This window comes from Oryctolagus cuniculus, chromosome 18, assembly GCF_051225735.1.
Source record: "Oryctolagus cuniculus isolate XC-2025 breed Fujian yellow rabbit chromosome 18, ASM5122573v1, whole genome shotgun sequence".
Classification (NCBI taxonomy): Eukaryota; Metazoa; Chordata; class Mammalia; order Lagomorpha; family Leporidae; genus Oryctolagus; species Oryctolagus cuniculus.
Window position 1 is genome coordinate 325,563 of NC_142884.1, and position 18,482 is coordinate 344,044.

Sequence of the window (18,482 nt, forward strand, 5' to 3'; positions counted from 1 at the left end):
AAATAGAAAAATTAAATAATCAGATTATGACTTACCTCTGGTTATATTTGCAATGCTTAATGTCTCAAACAACATCAAGCCTGCACTATCATCCTTGCTAATTTGAGTATAAATGGTTGGCATAATTCTACCAGGAAAGGAACTCAGCATGAAATCAAAACTTAGCAAGCAATGGTCTATTTGCTTTCTCGGGACTAATCAAGTCATGGTCGGGGGACTATTCAAACATGAAGACAGATGTAAAGGCACCAAGAGAACCACTATACAAAGGCCAACCACGTAAGAAAATAAAATTCTGACTCACAAGTTTAGTGGTACAAGCCCAAGACATCAGGATTTGGTTAGTGACCCCCCTTTCATTGTCCTCCAGCCAGTTTTCCTCTATGCTTGTAAATGTATAAATCTTCTCACTCTGCATCTGCTTTAAGTCTCAATCAAACACAGAGAACAGTGGCTGACTTCCTAGCCTCTCTGAGTAAACCTCTATGTCCTCATTTGTGTGGTCTTGGAGCAAAATTTGAAAAACAGGTAGTTAGAACACAACCTGAGAAAACTTTTGAAAACTCTCAAATAGGCAGTAACATCATTTGTGGTTACTTTTAAGTGAAGTAAAAAGCAGCAGAGCTAGGGCCAGCGCTGTGGCGTGCAGGCATCCCATATGGGCACTGGTTTGAGTCCCAGCTGTTCCACTTCCTATCCAGCTCTCTGCTATGGCCTGGGAAAGCAGTAAAAAATGGCCCAAGCCCTTGGGCCCCTGCACCTGTGTGGGATACCCGGATCGGCACAGCTCGGGCCATTGCGGCCAACTGAGGAGTGGACCATCGGATGGAAGACCTCTCTCTCTCTCTGCCTCTCCTTCTCTGTGTAACTCTGACTCAAGTAAAATAAAGAAATCTTAAAAAAAAAAAAAAAAAAAAAAAAAAAAAAGCAGAGCAGAAAACAACTACTGTGCATTAACTGTAGCCATGTTAAAAAAGAAATAAAAGGCCGGCGCTGCGGCTCAATAGGCTAATCCTCCGCCTTGCGACGCCGGCACCCCGGGTTCTAGTCCCAGTCGGGGCGCCGGATTCTGTCCCAGTTGCTCCTCTTCCAGTCCAGCTCTCTGCTGTGGCTGGGGAGTGCAGTGGAGGATGGCCCAAGTCCTTGGGCCCTGCACCCCATGGGAGACCAGAAGCACCTGGCTACTCCTGGCTTCAAATGAGCGCGGAGCACCGGCTGCAGCGCGCCAGACGCAGCGGCTTTTGAAGGGTGAACCAACGGTAAAGGAAGACCTTTCTCTCTGTCTCTCTCTCTCTCTCTCTGTCCACTCTGCCTGTCAAAAAAAAAAAAAAAAGAACTCAAACGTCTCTTGAAATCTGGTTGCTGCTTGCATGTGATGTGTCTGGATTTTTCTCAGTGTGTCTATCCAAGAACCCATTAAGCCTATCAGCAGGTGCTTTTTCATAGTCTGTTTCTCCTTCTCTCCATCTCTGCCTTTCTGTCCTTATCCTTGACCTTGAGGCAGGAGACAGAGAAGGGCTAATCGAGGAAGGTGAGGAAAAAAACCTGCAAGCTTAAAAAACCTTCACTTAGATGCAGTATGTAGACATAACAGCTAGACAGCCTATAAGCCAGATGACCTCAGAACCATACTAAGGGCTGTCCCTCACTCAACAGTCATCCCTATAAAAATACAGCCCTAATCCACATTCAGGGCCTTGAGTTTTAACTCACTAGCCCACTCCTATGCATTCTCTTATGGAGTGTACTTTCATAATAATCTTTTTTGTTATACTTATTGTCTCTGTGAGCTTCATTTAATTCACTGACGTTGAAAAGAACTGGTCCTAGGCTTTCTACTCTGGCTTCCAGGAGAGTGTTTCTGCTTGTTGGAGCATCCCACCCACACAGTCGTGCTCTGGCCCCTCCAAGCATGGCCCAGCTTCTGCCCGGGTCCCTGAAGTGTGAAGTGTACCACATGTGCCCCTGGGGCAGACTGCTGGTATCCGGCTGTAGGGACGGCATACCCAGCCCACCCCGCACCAGGCTGCAGGCTCTCCTGCTTGCCGCAGACAGTGGATATGGCCTGGTTGGCATGAGAAACCAGGTGTAGCTTGAGGGCTCCCACAGATACACTCTCCTGCCCTGCAAGCCTTTTGTGCTTTGGCTCTGAGGGGTGGGGAATTCCTAATCCCCTTTGTTGCCAGCTTCTGAAGTCTTCCTCTGCTGTCTAGGATGTTAAAACGTCTTTCCTTCAATAAGTTTGACTTACAAGCTTTGCTCATCTGGGATTTGTTGTCTACCTGTTTCACAGATCTAACAAGTACTGCTCACTGTTGAAAAGCAAACTTAAGGCCGGCGCCGCGGCTCACTAGGCTAATCCTCCGCCTTGTGGCGCCAGGACACCGGGTTCTAGTCCTGGTCGGGGTGCCGGATTCTGTCCCGGTTGCCCCTCTTCCAGGCCAGCTCTCTGCTGTGGCCAGGGAGTGCAGTGGAGGATGGCCCAAGTGCTTGGGACCTGCACCCCATGGGAGACCAGGAGAAGTACCTGGCTCCTGCCTTGGGATCAGCGCGGTGCGCCGGCCGCGGCGGCCACTGGAGGGTGAACCAACGGCAAAGGAAGACCTTTCTCTCTGTCTCTCTCACTGTCCACTCTGCCTGTCAAAAAAAAAAAAAAAAAAAAAAAAAGCAAACTTAGGCCTAAGCCTGGGGTCAGGGGCTGAGCCTGCCGCCCAGCAGCCTAGACTAACCGTGGGTGCACTGGGGTTGCAAAATAGGTATGTGCTATGCCATGCTTGTAATTCTTGGGCACTGCTAGCCTCTCCTTTCTGTGTTTAAAGTGATTTTTTGCTTGATGTGAAGAGTTTGAAACATGTCATCACTTATTTCCAACCTCTTTTCCCAGTAAGATTTTGAATTATTTTTATTTTGGGGGTTTGTCCTCCCCAACTCATTCACATTACTCTTATCTATGCTGTTTAAGTCCTCTCCTATTCCTTAGAACTTTTGGGGTTTATTTTCCCCAAGATTATTTCCCTTGATTTCAAAGACTTTTTTTCTTAAGGTTTCAGATTTTCCTGAGGATAACTCAGGAAGCCGACAGGATCCACTGGAGACCCAGCAGCTCTAGATGATGCCCCCAGGAATGCAAATCTACCAAATGAGGCTCCTCAACGGCTTGGTCTTAAGTAATCATGCATGGCAATCAGAAACAACCTCAGGCAGGAGCTGGGGTGCAGTGGTTAGGCTGCCTGGGAGCTTCCCCTACCGGAGTGCCTGGATTCAAGTCCAGCCTCTGCTCCCTGATTCCACAGTGCTGCTGACGCGAACCCTGGGGAGCAGCGGAGATGGCTCAAGCAGTTGTGTCCCTGCCACCTCCAAGCACGACCTGGATTGAGTTCCCACTCCTGACCCTGCCTGGCCCGGCCTAGTTGTTGGTAGGCATTCGAGGAGTAAGCCAGCACACATGGGAGCACCCCTTCTCTAAAACAAAAGCAAGCCTCCCTCCATATGCTTCATCCCTAACTTCTAAAATGTTCTTTTTGTACTCCTTTATGAAGGAGTTTATTTGCTGTTCCCTTCTCCCACCCAGGAAAACAGAACTAGGGTTCTTTTTATTCTATTCATCCCTCCTCTTCCAATTTATTTATTTCTTATTTAATCTCAATCATGTATTTACTTCTTCCTCTTCTTTGGGAAAATCAAGGAACCAAGACACTTTCTCAGAGCCTTCTGCTGAATGTTCACTCAGAAATATAAACTTTAAGTCATCTGGGTTTGGACGTCCAGCATTCTGGCTCTGTCAGGTAAGATACTGGGAGCCCAGTGAGCTGCAGCCCTCTGGCTCACATTCTGTAATGATTCTCATAAAGCTTCTACTGGGTGCTATGGAACCACAATGTCGTCAACGAGACAGCTTGTGGGGAAGGGACCATCCTAAATCTAGGCTTTCCTGTCCACTTCAGAGGAGAAAATGGTAGCCCTTGAATTCACCAGTGGGCAGAGGTAGATCTGGCTTCTCTTTCCAGGCCACAGCTGTTCCTGACCCACCCATCCACATGAAGCTGCAGAAGAATCCCTCCCAGCTGGAGCTCCAAACCGCCTAGATTCTGTTTTCCTGTTTCAGTTTCTCATGCTCACTGTGGCATGAAAATATTCAATGGAAAGCTCCAGAGATAACTCATTAGTTTTACCTCATACACCATTCTGAGTAGCTTGATTAAATCTCACACTGTTCTGCACCATCCTGCCCAGGACATGAACTGTCCTTTTGCCCAGTGTATCAACACTGTACATGCTACCTGCACCCTTTCGTCACTTGGTGCACAGTGCCTTTGTTCAAGTAACCCATCAGTCAACTTCCAAATCAATTACAGTGGCTACTATCACAATCGCAGAGAATGAGTGTCCAACCCTTACCCCAACGAAATTCATTCTGGGAGAGACTAGGAATCCTGCCCAAGGCCACATGCTGGCAACAAAGCCACAAGCTCCAGAGTACTCTTCTATGCCCTTTGTAAAAATTAAAGGGGCCAGGCACAGACACCAGTTTACTTTTCCTTAGATACGCTCTCTCCTCCAGAGATCAGCACATTTGTCCCCATCCTGCCCTAGCAGTCTGTCTTCCTCCTAACATTTTCATCTGGTTCACTTTCTCCCTCCAGCTCTCGGATCAAACGTCATCTCCTCAGAGCCATCTTCTCAGACATTTCTAAACTACTGTTGTTCACCCACACCTCCCCAGTCCTCCTAGCATATTTTATTGTTCCACTTCCTTGGCAGCACTGATTGCTGTCGGCAGTACCTTGTTCATTAATTCATCACCTCTCCCACCTTGTGGAGCAGTGCTGTCCAGAATTTTCTATAGAGGGAATGGTCTAGATCTGCATGTTCTATCCACAGAACTAAGCTACATGTGAAAGGTGATCAGTGCGACTACAGAAATGAGCATGCCCGCTTTGACAGATTCAATCAGCCACACGTGACGCTGGCTTTTTAGAAAGCTGATTCGATGAGTGACTTGTCCAGTCCGGTCCAGCCATCTGCTTTACTGCCCACATAGTAAAATGGCTCCAGCAGCATTATGACTGCCAAACTTCAGTCAAGAAAGGAACTTCATTACTTCTAGACTTGGTGAGCCTCTGGGAGCTGGCACTGTAGTACAGTAGGTTAATCCTCTGCCTGCAGCATTGGCATCCCATATGGGTGCTGGTTCTAATCCTGGCTGCTCCTCTTCCAATCCAGCTCTCTGCTATGGCCTGGGAAAGCAGTAGAAGATGGCCCAAGTGCTTGGGCCCCTGCATCCACATGGGAGACTGGGAGGAAGCTCCTGGCATCAAATCAGCACAGCACCGGCCGTTGCAGCCATTTGAGGAGTGAACTAGCAGATGGAGGACCTCTCTGTCTCTCTCTCTCAAAAACAAACGAATCTAAAAAGTCAACACCTCTAATTAATCGAGACTTCCACATCTCATCAACTTATAATTTTCTTCAAATAGAGCCTACACATCCTTAAAATTTCTTAAGGCACCATTTTAAAGAAGTATTAATAAATTTCTTCTATCTGTGTCAGGTTTGTTATCACTGGTATAAGCCAGAGCTATTAATTTCTGCAATTTATTTTAAAATGCCACCATGCTGAACACTCTTACTATTCTAACTATTGCAGAGGACAATTTTTTAAAGGCAGCTAACTATTACAAGCTATTACTATTTTCTTATCAATTTTTTCATTTGTGTATCAAAACAATGTCAACATTTCAGCCCATGTTTTGTTATTGTTCATATGCCATGAAAATGACCTTTTATCAGGAAGTTCAAAGCCATTCATTCAAAACCACTCACTGCCTACGGCAGTAACGAGATAAAATTGGTCAATTTTCTTTAAAAAAAAAGAAACAATTTTGGCAACTACACACTTTCCCAGAAATCCTTCCATTTGCTGTTTATTTCTACAGAACAAATTACTGAGCACCTATTCTGTGTCAGGAACTGAACAAGGAAGCAGACACCATAGTAAGGAGAGAGCCATTTCCATATTATGAGCACAGTTATGGGGAGCACCTCTAAAATGCAATCATAAAATCCCAAAGCTACAGAAGCGACACAAGGAAAACAAAGTCCCTCCCACCCAGTTTCCCTCAGGAAGCAATTACAGTCTATCAATTTCTATATGAAGCAGTGATGATCAACTTAGAACCAACTGTATCTGTGTGTAATGAAATTTGTAAATATCTTTATATATTGAAACTTTTTCAAATACAAATTTTAAGAAATGCACATATTGTTTCATTATCAGTACATAAAGAGCTGTCTCATTCTTCACAACAGCTGTGCAAAGTAACATAATTAAACCAATACTTACATTGCTTATTATCTGTATATGGTTTTTACCCCTATTGTACAGGTTTTTAGCTTGCTTTTTATTCTCTATTTACTCAAAATTGTTTTTTGCATTTCATCTATCCAGAAAAATGAGCTCTTGGGAACCTTTTCTCCATTTCTGATTCATTTATTCCGGATTTTAAAAAAAGAATTTATCTTTTCCCATAGGACTTTTGGAGTTATTTTCCCCTCAATTTTTTTTTTTTTTTTGACAGGCAGAGTGGACAGTGAGAGAGAGAGACAGAGAGAAAGGTTTTCCTTTGCCGTTGGTTCACCCTCCAATGGCCGCCGCGGCCAGCGCGCTGCGGCCGGAGCACCGTGCTGATCCAATGGCAGGAGCCAGGTACCTATCCTGGTCTCCCATGGGGTGCAGGGCCCAAGTACTTGGGCCATCCTCCACTGCACTCCCTGGCCACAGCAGAGCTGGCCTGGAAGAGGGGCAACCGGGACAGAATCCAGCGCCCCAACTGGGATTAGAACATCTGTTTTCTTCTTAATAGCTAATATTTTTAGGTTTTGATACTGGCCCTGGGTACCAAGCCTGGTTGTCAGAGAGTGGTACCCAAAAGAGGATCAAGATATGCACAGACCCTAGGGAGCAACTATACAGGAAGTAACAGAGAATGTAATGTCAAGTGTTCTTGAGTAAAAGACTGCAAGGCCTGTGAGCTCACTCTTCTACAGTCACTCAACAATCTATACTGCTAACCCAGTGCACAGGATGTGAGCCCAGCAGGATTACTGGTAGCAGCATCCATCTCAAGACCTCCCTTTGTCACACCTTACCACTATCTGTCTCAGAGCTGGCCTTGTCTTGGAAGTCTCCTATATGAAAGCACACTCCTAGCTTTTGGAACTTCTTCAGCTATTTCATTCTACAGTTTACTGAGCTCCTAGTACTCAGCTGCTATGCTAGCAGATATAGACATACAGAACACAAACAGGATGCCTGCTCTCACAAATATTATTTAGTATTTGTTATATACATTCAGGCCAGAAAATACACCAAATGAAAATCAAAGGATCTGTTTTACTACATTTGTACACTTACATTGTGCAAATTTGTCCTCTGTATGACATTCATGTAAAAATGAGACATTTCATTTTTTTATTCAATAGGGTTCTTTCTACTTTAAGTTTTTTTCCATCCTATCATATAAGGTGAGAGCTAAGGCTGATGATTTGCCTGCACAGATTACATTCAGAGCCCTTGCTCATATGAGTCCTCTGATACTGAACACAGTGAGGACTCCTACTGAAGGCTTGCTCTGTTGTCGCGTTCCCGGGGCTCGAAAACAGTGACTTCCGTGACACCTTAAGCCTTCCTGACCCGTTACATTCTTCACACTATCTCTAGTAGCTGTGATGTGGGATAAGGGAGCTCTGTAGGAAATCCTTCCTACAGTGATCACATTCTCATGGTTTCAGAGCTCTCAGATAACAACTTTTCCAAATTCAATACAACCGTAATTTTTTTTTTTTTTTTGGTTCCAGGATAATTCTCTCAAAAACAAGACTGGGTTAGGCCAGAAGCTTTTCCTGCTGTGGTCATATTCCTGAGATTTCTTCCCTGTGTGAGTTCTCAGGAGTTGAAAAACTCAAGAAAATGATTTCTTCTAATTCATGTCTTTTCAGGTTAATCTCCTATGTGAACCTTCTCTTAAAGAGGGCACAGCTAAGCAGGAAGTTTTCTCACATTCAACACACTTCTTCTATTGTTCCTGAAGGAATTATTTTTATTAATTATATTATTATATGTTATATATAATACACATTATATTGTTATTTTTATTAAATTCCACTGGCTTACATTTCCCTACATGTTCTTTCTATAGCCTGTGTGAATCTTCTCAGGCTACACAAAGAAGGATTTGTCTCCCACCAAAGAATCCCCTCCTTATATAAATTTTTCTACTATTGTTTGTTCTATGTTTGAGAGAATGCCACATTCACATTTGTAGGGCTCATTTCCAATGTTAAAAATATCAAGTATTGGGGCCAACATGTGGTGCAGTTCATTAATACTCCACTTGCAGTGCTGGCATCCTATATGGGTGCTGGTTCAAGTCCCGGCTGCTCCACTTCCAATCCAGCTCTCTGCTGTGGCCTGGGAAAGCAGCAGAAGATGGCCCAAGTTCTTGCGCCCCTGCACCCATGTGGGAAGCTCCTGGCTCTTAGCTTTAGATCAGCCCACTCACCTCTGGCCGTTGCAGCCATTTGGGGAGTGAACAAGCGGAAGGAAGACCTTTCTGTCTCACCCTCTCCCTGTCTGCAACTGTGCCTCTCAAATAAATAAATAAAATCTTTAAAAAAAAAATGCTAAGTATCCTGTAAGTTTTCCCATGACAATAGTCTCTTGCCTGCACTGCCTTCCTAATGATTAAATCTACGTCACATCTCAAGAGTTCTACCAAGGGTCATATATATGGCAATGCTTTTCTGAAAGGACACTAAGTGACAGCTGAAGATCTGGGTGCCATCTAATGTATTTTCACAGCATCTTTCCCAATTCAGTGCCATCTTCAGAATGAATGAGATATGTATAAGTATTTATTGTTTCCCTCCCACCTCAGCAACCAGCGCCTACACTATCATGGAAAGATGGAGCCGTGTGAGCTTTCAAAGAGGCCCAGCTCTGTATTCAGTGCTAGTTCTGTGCAGTAACGAAAGGCACAGCTATACTGGTGTGGGAGAGACCACACAGGGGCATGATCGTTTTGTCGAAAGTTAGAGCATGCCATTCTAAACACCTGTGATGCTCATATTTGTATTTGTTATCTGGATCTCCTTCTGAGGTCCAAACAGATACACTCAACTGATTTTGCAAACTTCCTTGATGTCTCCAGTCTTTTCTCATTCATACTTAGCAGAACCAGTCAAGTTATTAGATAGCTCAAAAGCTTGAATCAATGGGGCCGGCACTGTGGCGCAGCAGGTTAAAGCCCTGGCCTGAAGCACCAGCATCCCATATGGGCACCAGTTCTTGCCCAGCTGCTCCTCATCCAATCCAGCTCTCTGCTATGGCCTGGGATAGCAGTAGAAGATGCCCCAAGTGCTTGGGCCCCTGCACCCACGTGGGAGACCCAGAGGAAGCTGCTGGCTCCTGGCTTCAGCTCAGCTCAGCTCAGCTCAGGCTGTTGCGGTCATTTGGGGAGTGAAGAGCAGATGGAAGACCTCTCTCTCTGTCTCTACCTCTCTCTGTAACTCTTTCAAATAAATAAAATAAATCTTAAAAAAAAAAAACAACTTAGGGAGCTTTTTATATGATTAGTGTAACTTCTTTTTTAAAATTATATTTAACATAAAAAACAAAAAAATCCTCAAAAAAGTACATGTCTTTACCAGACTTTCCTGTATCACTAATGCCAGATATTCAAGAGAATTTTCTTTCATATATATATATGTGTGTGTATATATACACACACACATATATATATATATATATATTTGTTGTTAAATATTTTTATTTATTTGAAAGGCAGTGTTATAGAGAGGCAGAGGCAGTGAGAGAAAGGTCTTCCATCCACTGATTCACTCCCCAGATGGCCGCAATGGCCAGAGCTGTGCTGTTTTGAAATCAGGAGCTTCTTCTGGGTCTCCGACAGGGGTGCAGGGGCCCAAGGACTTGGCCCATCTTCCACTGTTTCCCCAGCAGAGAGCTGGATCAGAAGTGGAGCAGCCAGGACTCAAACTGGTGCCCATAAGGGATGCAGGCGCTGTAGGTGGCGGCTTTACCCGCTACGCGACAGTGCTGGCCCCTCTTTTATATTTTCAGAACAAAATATTGGGCTGGCGCCTTGGCTCACTTGGCTAATCCTCCCCCTGTGGCGCTGGCACCCTGGGTTCTAGTCCCGGTTGCTCCTCTTCCAGTCCAGCTCTCTGCTGTGGCCCAGGAAGGCAGTGGAGGATGGCCCAAGTGCTTGGGCCCCTGCACCTGCATGGGAGACCGGGAGGAAGAACTCAGCTCCTGGCTTCAGACTGGCGCAGTGCCGGCCGTAGCGGCCATTAGGGGAGTGAACCAATGGAAGGAAGACCTTTCTCTCTGTCTCTCTCTCACTGTCTATAACTCTTTCTCTCTGTCTAACTCTGCCTGGCAAAAAAAAAAAAAAAAAAATTGATGCATACAAAAATAACATGGGTAGTAAACACACAAGATACAAAGGACAATCTTCTCTTCACTTGTGGAAAGTCCTGGCAGCTTCTTTTCTTCCATCCTCCCCAGCCACCTACTCACCTTGTTTCACTAAGTCCCTGTGACTCACCCACTGTTTTTCTGCCCGACCCTGCTGCTCATCTCAGACAAGGCAGTGCCACCTCTGCCCCGCATGCTGCTCTGGCCCCCGCCTGCTTCCGTCTGGCCACTGAGAGTGAGCTGTGAAAAGCCATGTCACGTTCCTGCTCAGATGAACATCACACTCTCCTCAAGCCAGTGAGGCCTTGTGAGCTCTGCTAAGCTCACCTGGCATGTCTTAACACTTCAGCTACCTGCTAGCCTACTAGGAAACTTCATGTTCCCTGAATCTGCCAAGCTCTCTCCTATCTCCTGATGACTGCAAACCGTGCCCTCATGCCTGGAAGATCACTTCACTCCCACTTTGACAAGTCTGCGCACTTTTTTGACTTCAGGAATCAGTTTCTCAGCCCTGCATTGTCCCAGCTACTTCCTGTTACACCACGTTCTTGTGTTCAGTACTTCCCCTAATCATCATCACACTGGCGTGACCTGTCTGCAGGCCATCGTCTATTCAGATTATGAAATCTATGATGACAGTGATCATTTCAGGGCCTTGGCTTATCACCCGCATGTTTGGTATATTGCACAGGACAGAGGAAATCTTCTGCCAATACTTGTAAATTGAGAGAAAAGGGAAAGAGAGGGGAAGAATACTCCATAAGGACTATGACATGCAAGGATGAGTCAGGCAATGAGCCTCCTCTGGTATGGCCTCTGCTCTCTAAGACCACCTCTCAGTTCTCACTCATGGAGCTGGCTCTCGCCAGACATTCAGAACTATAGGTAACCAGTGTCCCCCACAGCAACAGATCACTCAGAAATGCATGGCCAGGAAGTCTGCTCGTGCAGTACATGGGACCTGAGTTCCAGGGAGAATGAGACACACAACTGTCACATCCAGAAAGCAATCTGAATCACTCAAGATCAGAAGGGACATCGTCAGGTTTGATCACGGGGAGCACTAGTGGGGAACAGACACTACCACAGGCAGATATAAAGCGCTTGCACTGCCAGGTACCCTGCAGGTGATGAATAGTTTAGTGAGACCTTTGCTAATGGCTAGAAGGAGATCTTCAAAGAAGGAAATGAAGGTAAGACTGGAAAACCAAAACAGGGGCTGGCGCCATGGTGCAGTAGGTTAGTCCTCTGTCTGCGGTGCCGGCATCCCATATGGGCGCAGGTTCTAGTCCCGGCTGCTCCACTTCCAGTCCAGCTCTCTGCTGTGGCCTGGGAAAGCAGTGGAAGATGGCCTGGCTCCTTGGGCCCCTGCACCCACATGGGAGACCAGGAGGAGGTGCCTGGCTCCTGGCTTTGGATCAGCGAAGCTCTGGCCATTGAGGCCATCTGGGGAGTGAACCAACGGAAGGAAGACCTTTCTCTCTGTCTCTCCCTCTCACTGTCTGTAACTCTAACTCTCAAATTAAATAAATAAAATCTTTAAAAAAAATTCAAGAAGGGGCCGGTGCTGTGTCACAGCAGGTTAACGCCCTGGCCTAGAGCGCTGGCATCCCACATGGGCGCTGGTTCAAGACACCGCTGCTCCACTTCCGATCTAGCTCTCTGCTATGGCCTGGAAAGGCAGTGGAAGATGGCCCAAGTCCTTGGGCCCCTGCATCCACATGGGAGACCTGGAGGAAGCTCCTGGCTCCTGGCTTCGGATTGGCACAGCTCTGTCCGTTGCGGCCATCTAGGGAGTGAACCAGCAGATGGAAGACCTCTCCATCTCTCAGCCTCTCCTCTCTATGTAACTCTGACTTTCAAATAAATAAATAAATCTTTAAAAAATTTTTCAAGAAAATGGAATTAAAACAAATTTATTAAAAAAACAAACAAAATATCAATGCTGAGCCATCCAGTTGAAACACAGAAAAACTAGAAACAGGGACCAGAAAAAGTGTAAAGAGACACCAACTCCATTGGCTCTATTCTGGGAAAAAGATTGTGATAAAAGATGGGGGCCAGGCACAGATTTCACAGCTGAATACTTCTACAGCAGGTGGTTCTAATACCACTTGCGTCAAAGTACAGAAAATACAGGGAAAGCATCCAGTGTGCTTTGCAGCCAGTACCCTGATAGAAAAGTTGACAAAGAAAGCAAACACACAAAGAAAATCACACCTCAGTCTAACTGTGAATGTTGACACAAAACCCTAAAAATAAAAAGTCGTTACAGCATATTCACCAAGGCACTTCTATGTGTACCATATCACCACGTGAACTGTTCAAGGGAGAAAATGCTTCTGATTGCCTTGGAAAGCTCTGGAATGAAACTAGAGCCATTTCTGATTTTCACTCGTTAGAAAGGCTAGGTGAATATGTCTTCATCCAAATAAAAGCCAAGCTGAATTAAAGCAGAATCCAGTCATCAATACGTGGACACATTCCCTGATCCGAGGTAACAGAGTAACATAGTCATTCTGAGAATTGATGATTGTTCACAGCCCTTGTCTCTTCCATGAAAGTGTTTTTGTTTTCTTTCTCTTCATACTATTCATTGAACTCTTTTATTTAGAGTAGGGTTAACGATACAATTATTAAGTATATTGAAAATAGATCATTATAAAAAAAAATTAAGAGTGAGAATCTGAGAGGGAGGGGGAGGAAGGGTTAGAGCATGGGTGGGAGGGAGGGGGGTTGGGGGGAAGTGCCACTATGTTCCTAAATCTGTATATATGAAATACATGAAACTTGTGTAACTTAAAAAAAAAAAAGTCTTGGGTTTTGCCCAAGGAAGACAGGGACATGTACAGCCCAAGCTGCAAATTTTCAGTTATTCCTGGTGATATGGAGGAAACAGAAAGACAAGTTGTAGGTTAAGCTGCAGCCTGCAATGCTGCTATCCCTATCACAGTGCTGGTTTGAGTTCTAGCTGCTATGCTTCAGATCCAGCTCCCTGCTAATGTGTCTGGGAAGGCAGCAGATGATGGCTCAAGTACTTGCATCTCTGCCACCCATGGGGGAGACCTGCCTAGATGGCGCTCCAGACTCCTGCCCTGGTCATGATGACCATTTAGGAAGTGAACTATGAATGGAGGATCTCTTTCTCTTATCTGCTTTCCCTCTCTGTCACTCTGCTTTCAAATACATAAAAATAAATATTTAAAAACAACAAAGAGGGCCGGCGCCGCGGCTCAATAAGCTAATCCTCCGTCTTGCGGTGCCGGCACACCGGGTTCTAGCCCCACTCGGGGCGCCGGATTCTGTCTCGGTCACTCCTCTTCCAATCCAGCTCTCTGCTGTGGCCCGGGAGTGCAGTGGAGGATGGCCCAAGTGCTTGGGCCCTGCACCCGCACGGGAGACCAGGATAAGCACCTGGCTCCTGGCTTCAGATCAGCGCAATGTGCCGGCCGCAGTGCGCCGGTGGTGGCGGCCATTGGAGGGTGAACCAATGGCAAAAGGAAGACCTTTCTCTCTGTCTCTCTCTCACTGTCCACTCTGCCTGTCAAAAAAAATAAATAAATAAATAAAATAAAAACAACAAAGAAAAAAATTACGATAAAAATGTCTTAAAAAAAAAAACCTAGAAACTTTCCCATTTAAGTCAGACTAGAAGTCCATTCTTCACACCCTCATTTTCACAATGTTTTAGAAATACCAACCGTGAAGAGTACAATTACATGATTGTCCAAAAGAGGTAAATAATCATTAACACAACTACTTCCTACTTTATACTTACTGGCAAAATCAATGAGAATCTAACACAATTACTAAAAAGATAAAAGAATTTGGCAATATGACAGGTTCATCTGGACCAACTGCACCAGACTGAGGTAAGACAAAATCAATCAGGTAATGGCATCAATGCAAGCCAAATCAAATGTAATATATATCCCAACAGGATTTTCTCAGGGAACCCCCAAAAGGTAGGTAGGTGTTAATCTGGAGAAGTAAGTGATTGAGGATAGCTAAGAATCTTGATTTTTAAAGAGGGGAACTACTACTCATCCAAACACTATAAATAGTCAAGACATTCAAGGGAGAGCCCAAAGGCTTGGTACACCACGATGACTGGAATTTAGTTCACACAAAGATGGTGTTTCCAACAGAGGAAGCATCTATTCAGAAAACAGTGTTGAAGTGGTGCCCCACATTATATATAAAAGGAAATTTCAGATAAATTGAACTAAACAAAACCAAGTTAAAATACTAGTGGAGGGGCTGGCGCTGTGGCGCAGCACGTTAACGCCCTGGCCTGAAGCGCCAGCATCCCATATGGGTGCCGGTTCTAGTCCTGGCTGCTCTTCTTCCGATCCAGCTCTCTGCTATGGCCTGAGAAAGCAATAGAAGATGGCCCAAGTCCTTGGGCCCCTGCACCCATGTGGGAAATCCAGAAGCTCCTGGCTCCTGGCTTCGGATCGGCGCAGCTCCGGCCGTTGTGGCCATCTGGGGAGTGACCCAGAGGATAGACTTCTCTCTCTGTAACCCTTTCAAATAAATAAATCTTTAAAAAACAAAAAACAAAAAACAAAAAAAAACAAAAACAAAAACAAAAAAAACCTAGTGGACAAGCATTCAAGCTTAGCAGGTTAAACTGCTGCTCACGATCCCCAGCATACTGTATCAGAGCACTGGTTCAAGTCCCCATTGGTCTACTTCCTGTTCAGTTTCCTGCTAATGTGCCTGGGAAGGCAGTGAAGGAAAGCTCAAGTCCTACGGCCCATGCCACACACTTGGGAGACCCAAATGGAACTCCTGGCTCCTGGCTTTGGCCTGGCCCATCCTTGGCTGTTGTGGGCATTTGTGGAGTGAACAAGCAAATGGAAACCGGATCAATCTCTCTACCACTGCTTTTTGAGTAAATACATAAATAAATCTTTAAAAATACTTGGATATATTAAAGTATTTGGATAATCTGCTTACATAAGATTAAAAAACACAGAACAGAAAAGGACAGTTTTGAAAAGAAAAATCTGAAATTATAAAACATCTGTATAAAGTGTACACAGGCCAGCACCATGGCTCACTAGGCTAATCCTCCGCCTTGCGGCGCCGGCACACCGGGTTCTAGTCCCGGTCAGGGCGCCGGATTCTGTCCTGGTTGCCCCTCTTCCAGGCCAGCTCTCTGCTGTGGCCAGGGAGTGAAGTGGAGGATGGCCCAAGTCCTTGGGACCTGCACCCCATGGGAGACCAGGATAAGTACCTGGCTCCTGCCATCGGATCAGCGCGGTGCGCCGGCTGCAGTGCGCCAGCCGCGGCAGCTATTGGAGGGTGAACCAACGGCAAAAGTAAGACCTTTCTCTCTGTCTCTCTCTCTCACTGTCCACTCTGCCTGTCAAATAAATAAATAAATAAAAAATTTAAAGTGTACACAGAGGTAGAACATGAATGCTGGTCTAGGATATATTTCAATATTAACACCAGGTTACATAGAGTTCCCATAAATTAAAAAGAGTGAAACAGAAAAGTACAAATGGTCTATTTCATTGGTTATAAGGAAAATGTGGACTAGATCAAACATTATCTTTTGCCCCTTGATCTGAAAATCTTAACAAAGACCATTACAAGTTGCTGATGAAGAAGAAAAAGTAGCTCTCATGTACATCAGCAGGTACATGTATTTTAAACTTTTTCTGAGGCAATTTGTTGCTACCAGATTTTTAGCTTACATAATGCTTCACCTTAGAGCTCCATTCCTAGAAATTCAATTTACCAAAAAAAAACAAAAAAACAAAACACACCTATTTGTATCTGCAAAAAAAAAAGTATAAAGTTGCTCTTGGCAGTAATTTGAATGTCCATCAAGAGAAGAAAAACAAAATGTGGATTACATAGAGGTTGCCAAATGGATTGACACAGAGCTATAATGAGCACAACATAACACATACCAACTGCCCCTGCAATAGGTTGCTTCAATCAAGCAGAACACTGCCGAGCAGACTCCATCTGCAGTCTCCCATTTACCACCTCTTTTCCAAGACACTGGTTCCTGCCTAACCATTTGGCCTGCCCCTGCGGGAACTCCCATGTATCGGTTCTCACCTGGAAAGGGGTCTTGAAGAATTCCTCTCCCCACCGGCCAGAAGTCTTCTGCCTCTTCTAACTGAGACACCACATTTGGTTTGGAAAGCTGATGCTCTGCTCAACGGAAGAGAGACAGGGCTTGGGGCTGGGGTTCCGTGTTCAGGAGAAAATGCTGTCCTGCTACCGCATACACTGTCCCTGTCTTCTCCTCTGCTAGGGCTCACATGACTTCTGGCATAGGCTGCTGCCAACCATATCCATTTCCTTGTCAGTTAGCCTGGATTCCCTTCTAGTAGAGGCAGCCATGGAGCCCAGTTCTGGCCAGCAAGACACAAGGGAGATCGGTCAGCTGGGGAGCCTCTAGAAAAGATTTTACTTTCTTGCTAAACAGGACAGCTCAGAAGGAGGCGTGGGCAGGGCTGTTTCCCTGCCTCTGTTTCTGCTTTGATTAAAATAAAGACAGGAGGCCTGGAGCCACACCATGCAATGACTAGCCAGAGGATGGGAAGGATCAAAGTTAATCAGAGACCGAAGGGTTCAGGTTCTTCAATGATACTCTTAAGCTGTTTAACACGGACATTACATCCTCCTGAATTCTTGTTAGAAAATAATAAGCAGGAGTGCCCACTGCTGCAGCATGCCATATTGGAGTGCTGGTTTGAGTTCTGGTTACTCTGCTTCCAAACAAGCTTCCTGCTAATGCACCTGGGAAATGGAAGATGGCCCAAGTATCTGAAACCTGGCCAACTATGTGGTAGGCCAGTAAGGAATTCCTGGGTCCTGGCTTTGGCCTGGCCAAGCCCTGTCTATTGCAGCCATTTGTGGAAACGAACCAGTGGATGGAAGTTTGGTACTCTGCCTTTCAAATAGATGTAAATAAACATTAAAGCAAATTTGTATTAAAAAATAAACACCCACTACTGGTGCTGGACACATCCCTGATTTTTATCACCATCCTAGTTTTCACCAGGGCTGAGGGACAAAGTAGGTGAAGCTTTAAAAGTCATATTGAGAAGCTGCCCTTTCCTATGGGTATAAAGAAAAACCCTCTCTCCCAGGCTCTGGGACCTTAACCCCTCTGATCCCTGCAGCCCGCGCCCAAGCAGATACATACTTTGGAGGCACCACACTCATACAGCAAAGCAGATCTTTATTGACATGGAAGCCAGCCTTACCAACTGAGACCAGGTTCCTGTAGTTCTCCAGCATCACTTCCCTGTACAGGGACTTCTGTTTGACGTCCAGCAGTCCCCACTCCTCCGGGGTAAAACCCAGTGTTACATCTTCATAGGTCACTGGTTCCTAAAACCCACAGGTTTCTGTTTAACCACATCTGGTCCCCATCCATGATGACAAAAAGAGGGAGACTGATCAAGCCATAACAGCACAGAATGGTCTACAGGATGATCCCAGAGAATTTTAGTTCTCTCATTTTGGGTTTATGCTATTGTCTGCAACTCAGAGCCAACCTAGGCGTGACCCTATTCAATCACAGTAGAGGCAGACAAGAGGTGAGACCTCTCTGGTCTATGAAAACCTGTCCACTTCTCATTAATCTGCAGGTTCTGACTCCGAGACTGGTGTGCACACTCCTAAGGAACTCCTGGGCTGAATCATCACACTCAAGCCTTCAACCCCTGCTGGTCCTACCTCCTTCAGCGGCCAGGGATCCATTCTCACCTCTCTCTCCTACTACTGAACTGAACTCACGTAACCTCAAGTAGCTGCTGAAATCTACACGGATCCGATTCCTGCTTAGACTAGTCAGTCCCTCCCCTAGCTTACAGTATACCTATCTGCGGTCCCTCCAGCAGGCAGGCTTTCGTGCCCAGTTTTTCCCCACTCCGAGAGCATCCCTGAGAAAGCAAAGCCCTAGCAGCATGAACTCCTCCAGCCGCAGGGGGCGACTCGAAAGCTCGGAGAA

At 45.5% G+C, this 18,482-nt stretch overlaps 1 protein-coding gene across 6 annotated transcripts in view; it reads right to left on the minus strand.

Annotated features, from left to right (window-relative positions):
* ZNF274 (zinc finger protein 274) overlaps positions 1 to 18,482 on the minus strand; it is a 33,321-nt gene that overhangs the window by 7,113 nt on the left and 7,726 nt on the right. For 3 of the 6 annotated variants that reach the window (XM_089319878.1, XM_008249008.5, XM_002721931.6), the window contains 2 exons: positions 17,734 to 17,860; positions 16,577 to 16,672 (listed from right to left, as the gene is read on the minus strand). The exons of 1 other annotated variant lie outside the window; for it this stretch is intronic. In XM_089319878.1, coding sequence (XP_089176004.1) covers positions 16,577 to 16,672; positions 17,734 to 17,860 — 223 coding nt within the window. The remainder of the gene's footprint in view (positions 1 to 16,576; positions 16,673 to 17,733; positions 17,861 to 18,482) is intronic. 2 more of the 6 variants (XM_070063348.2, XM_008249007.5) reach the window with 1 other exon arrangement.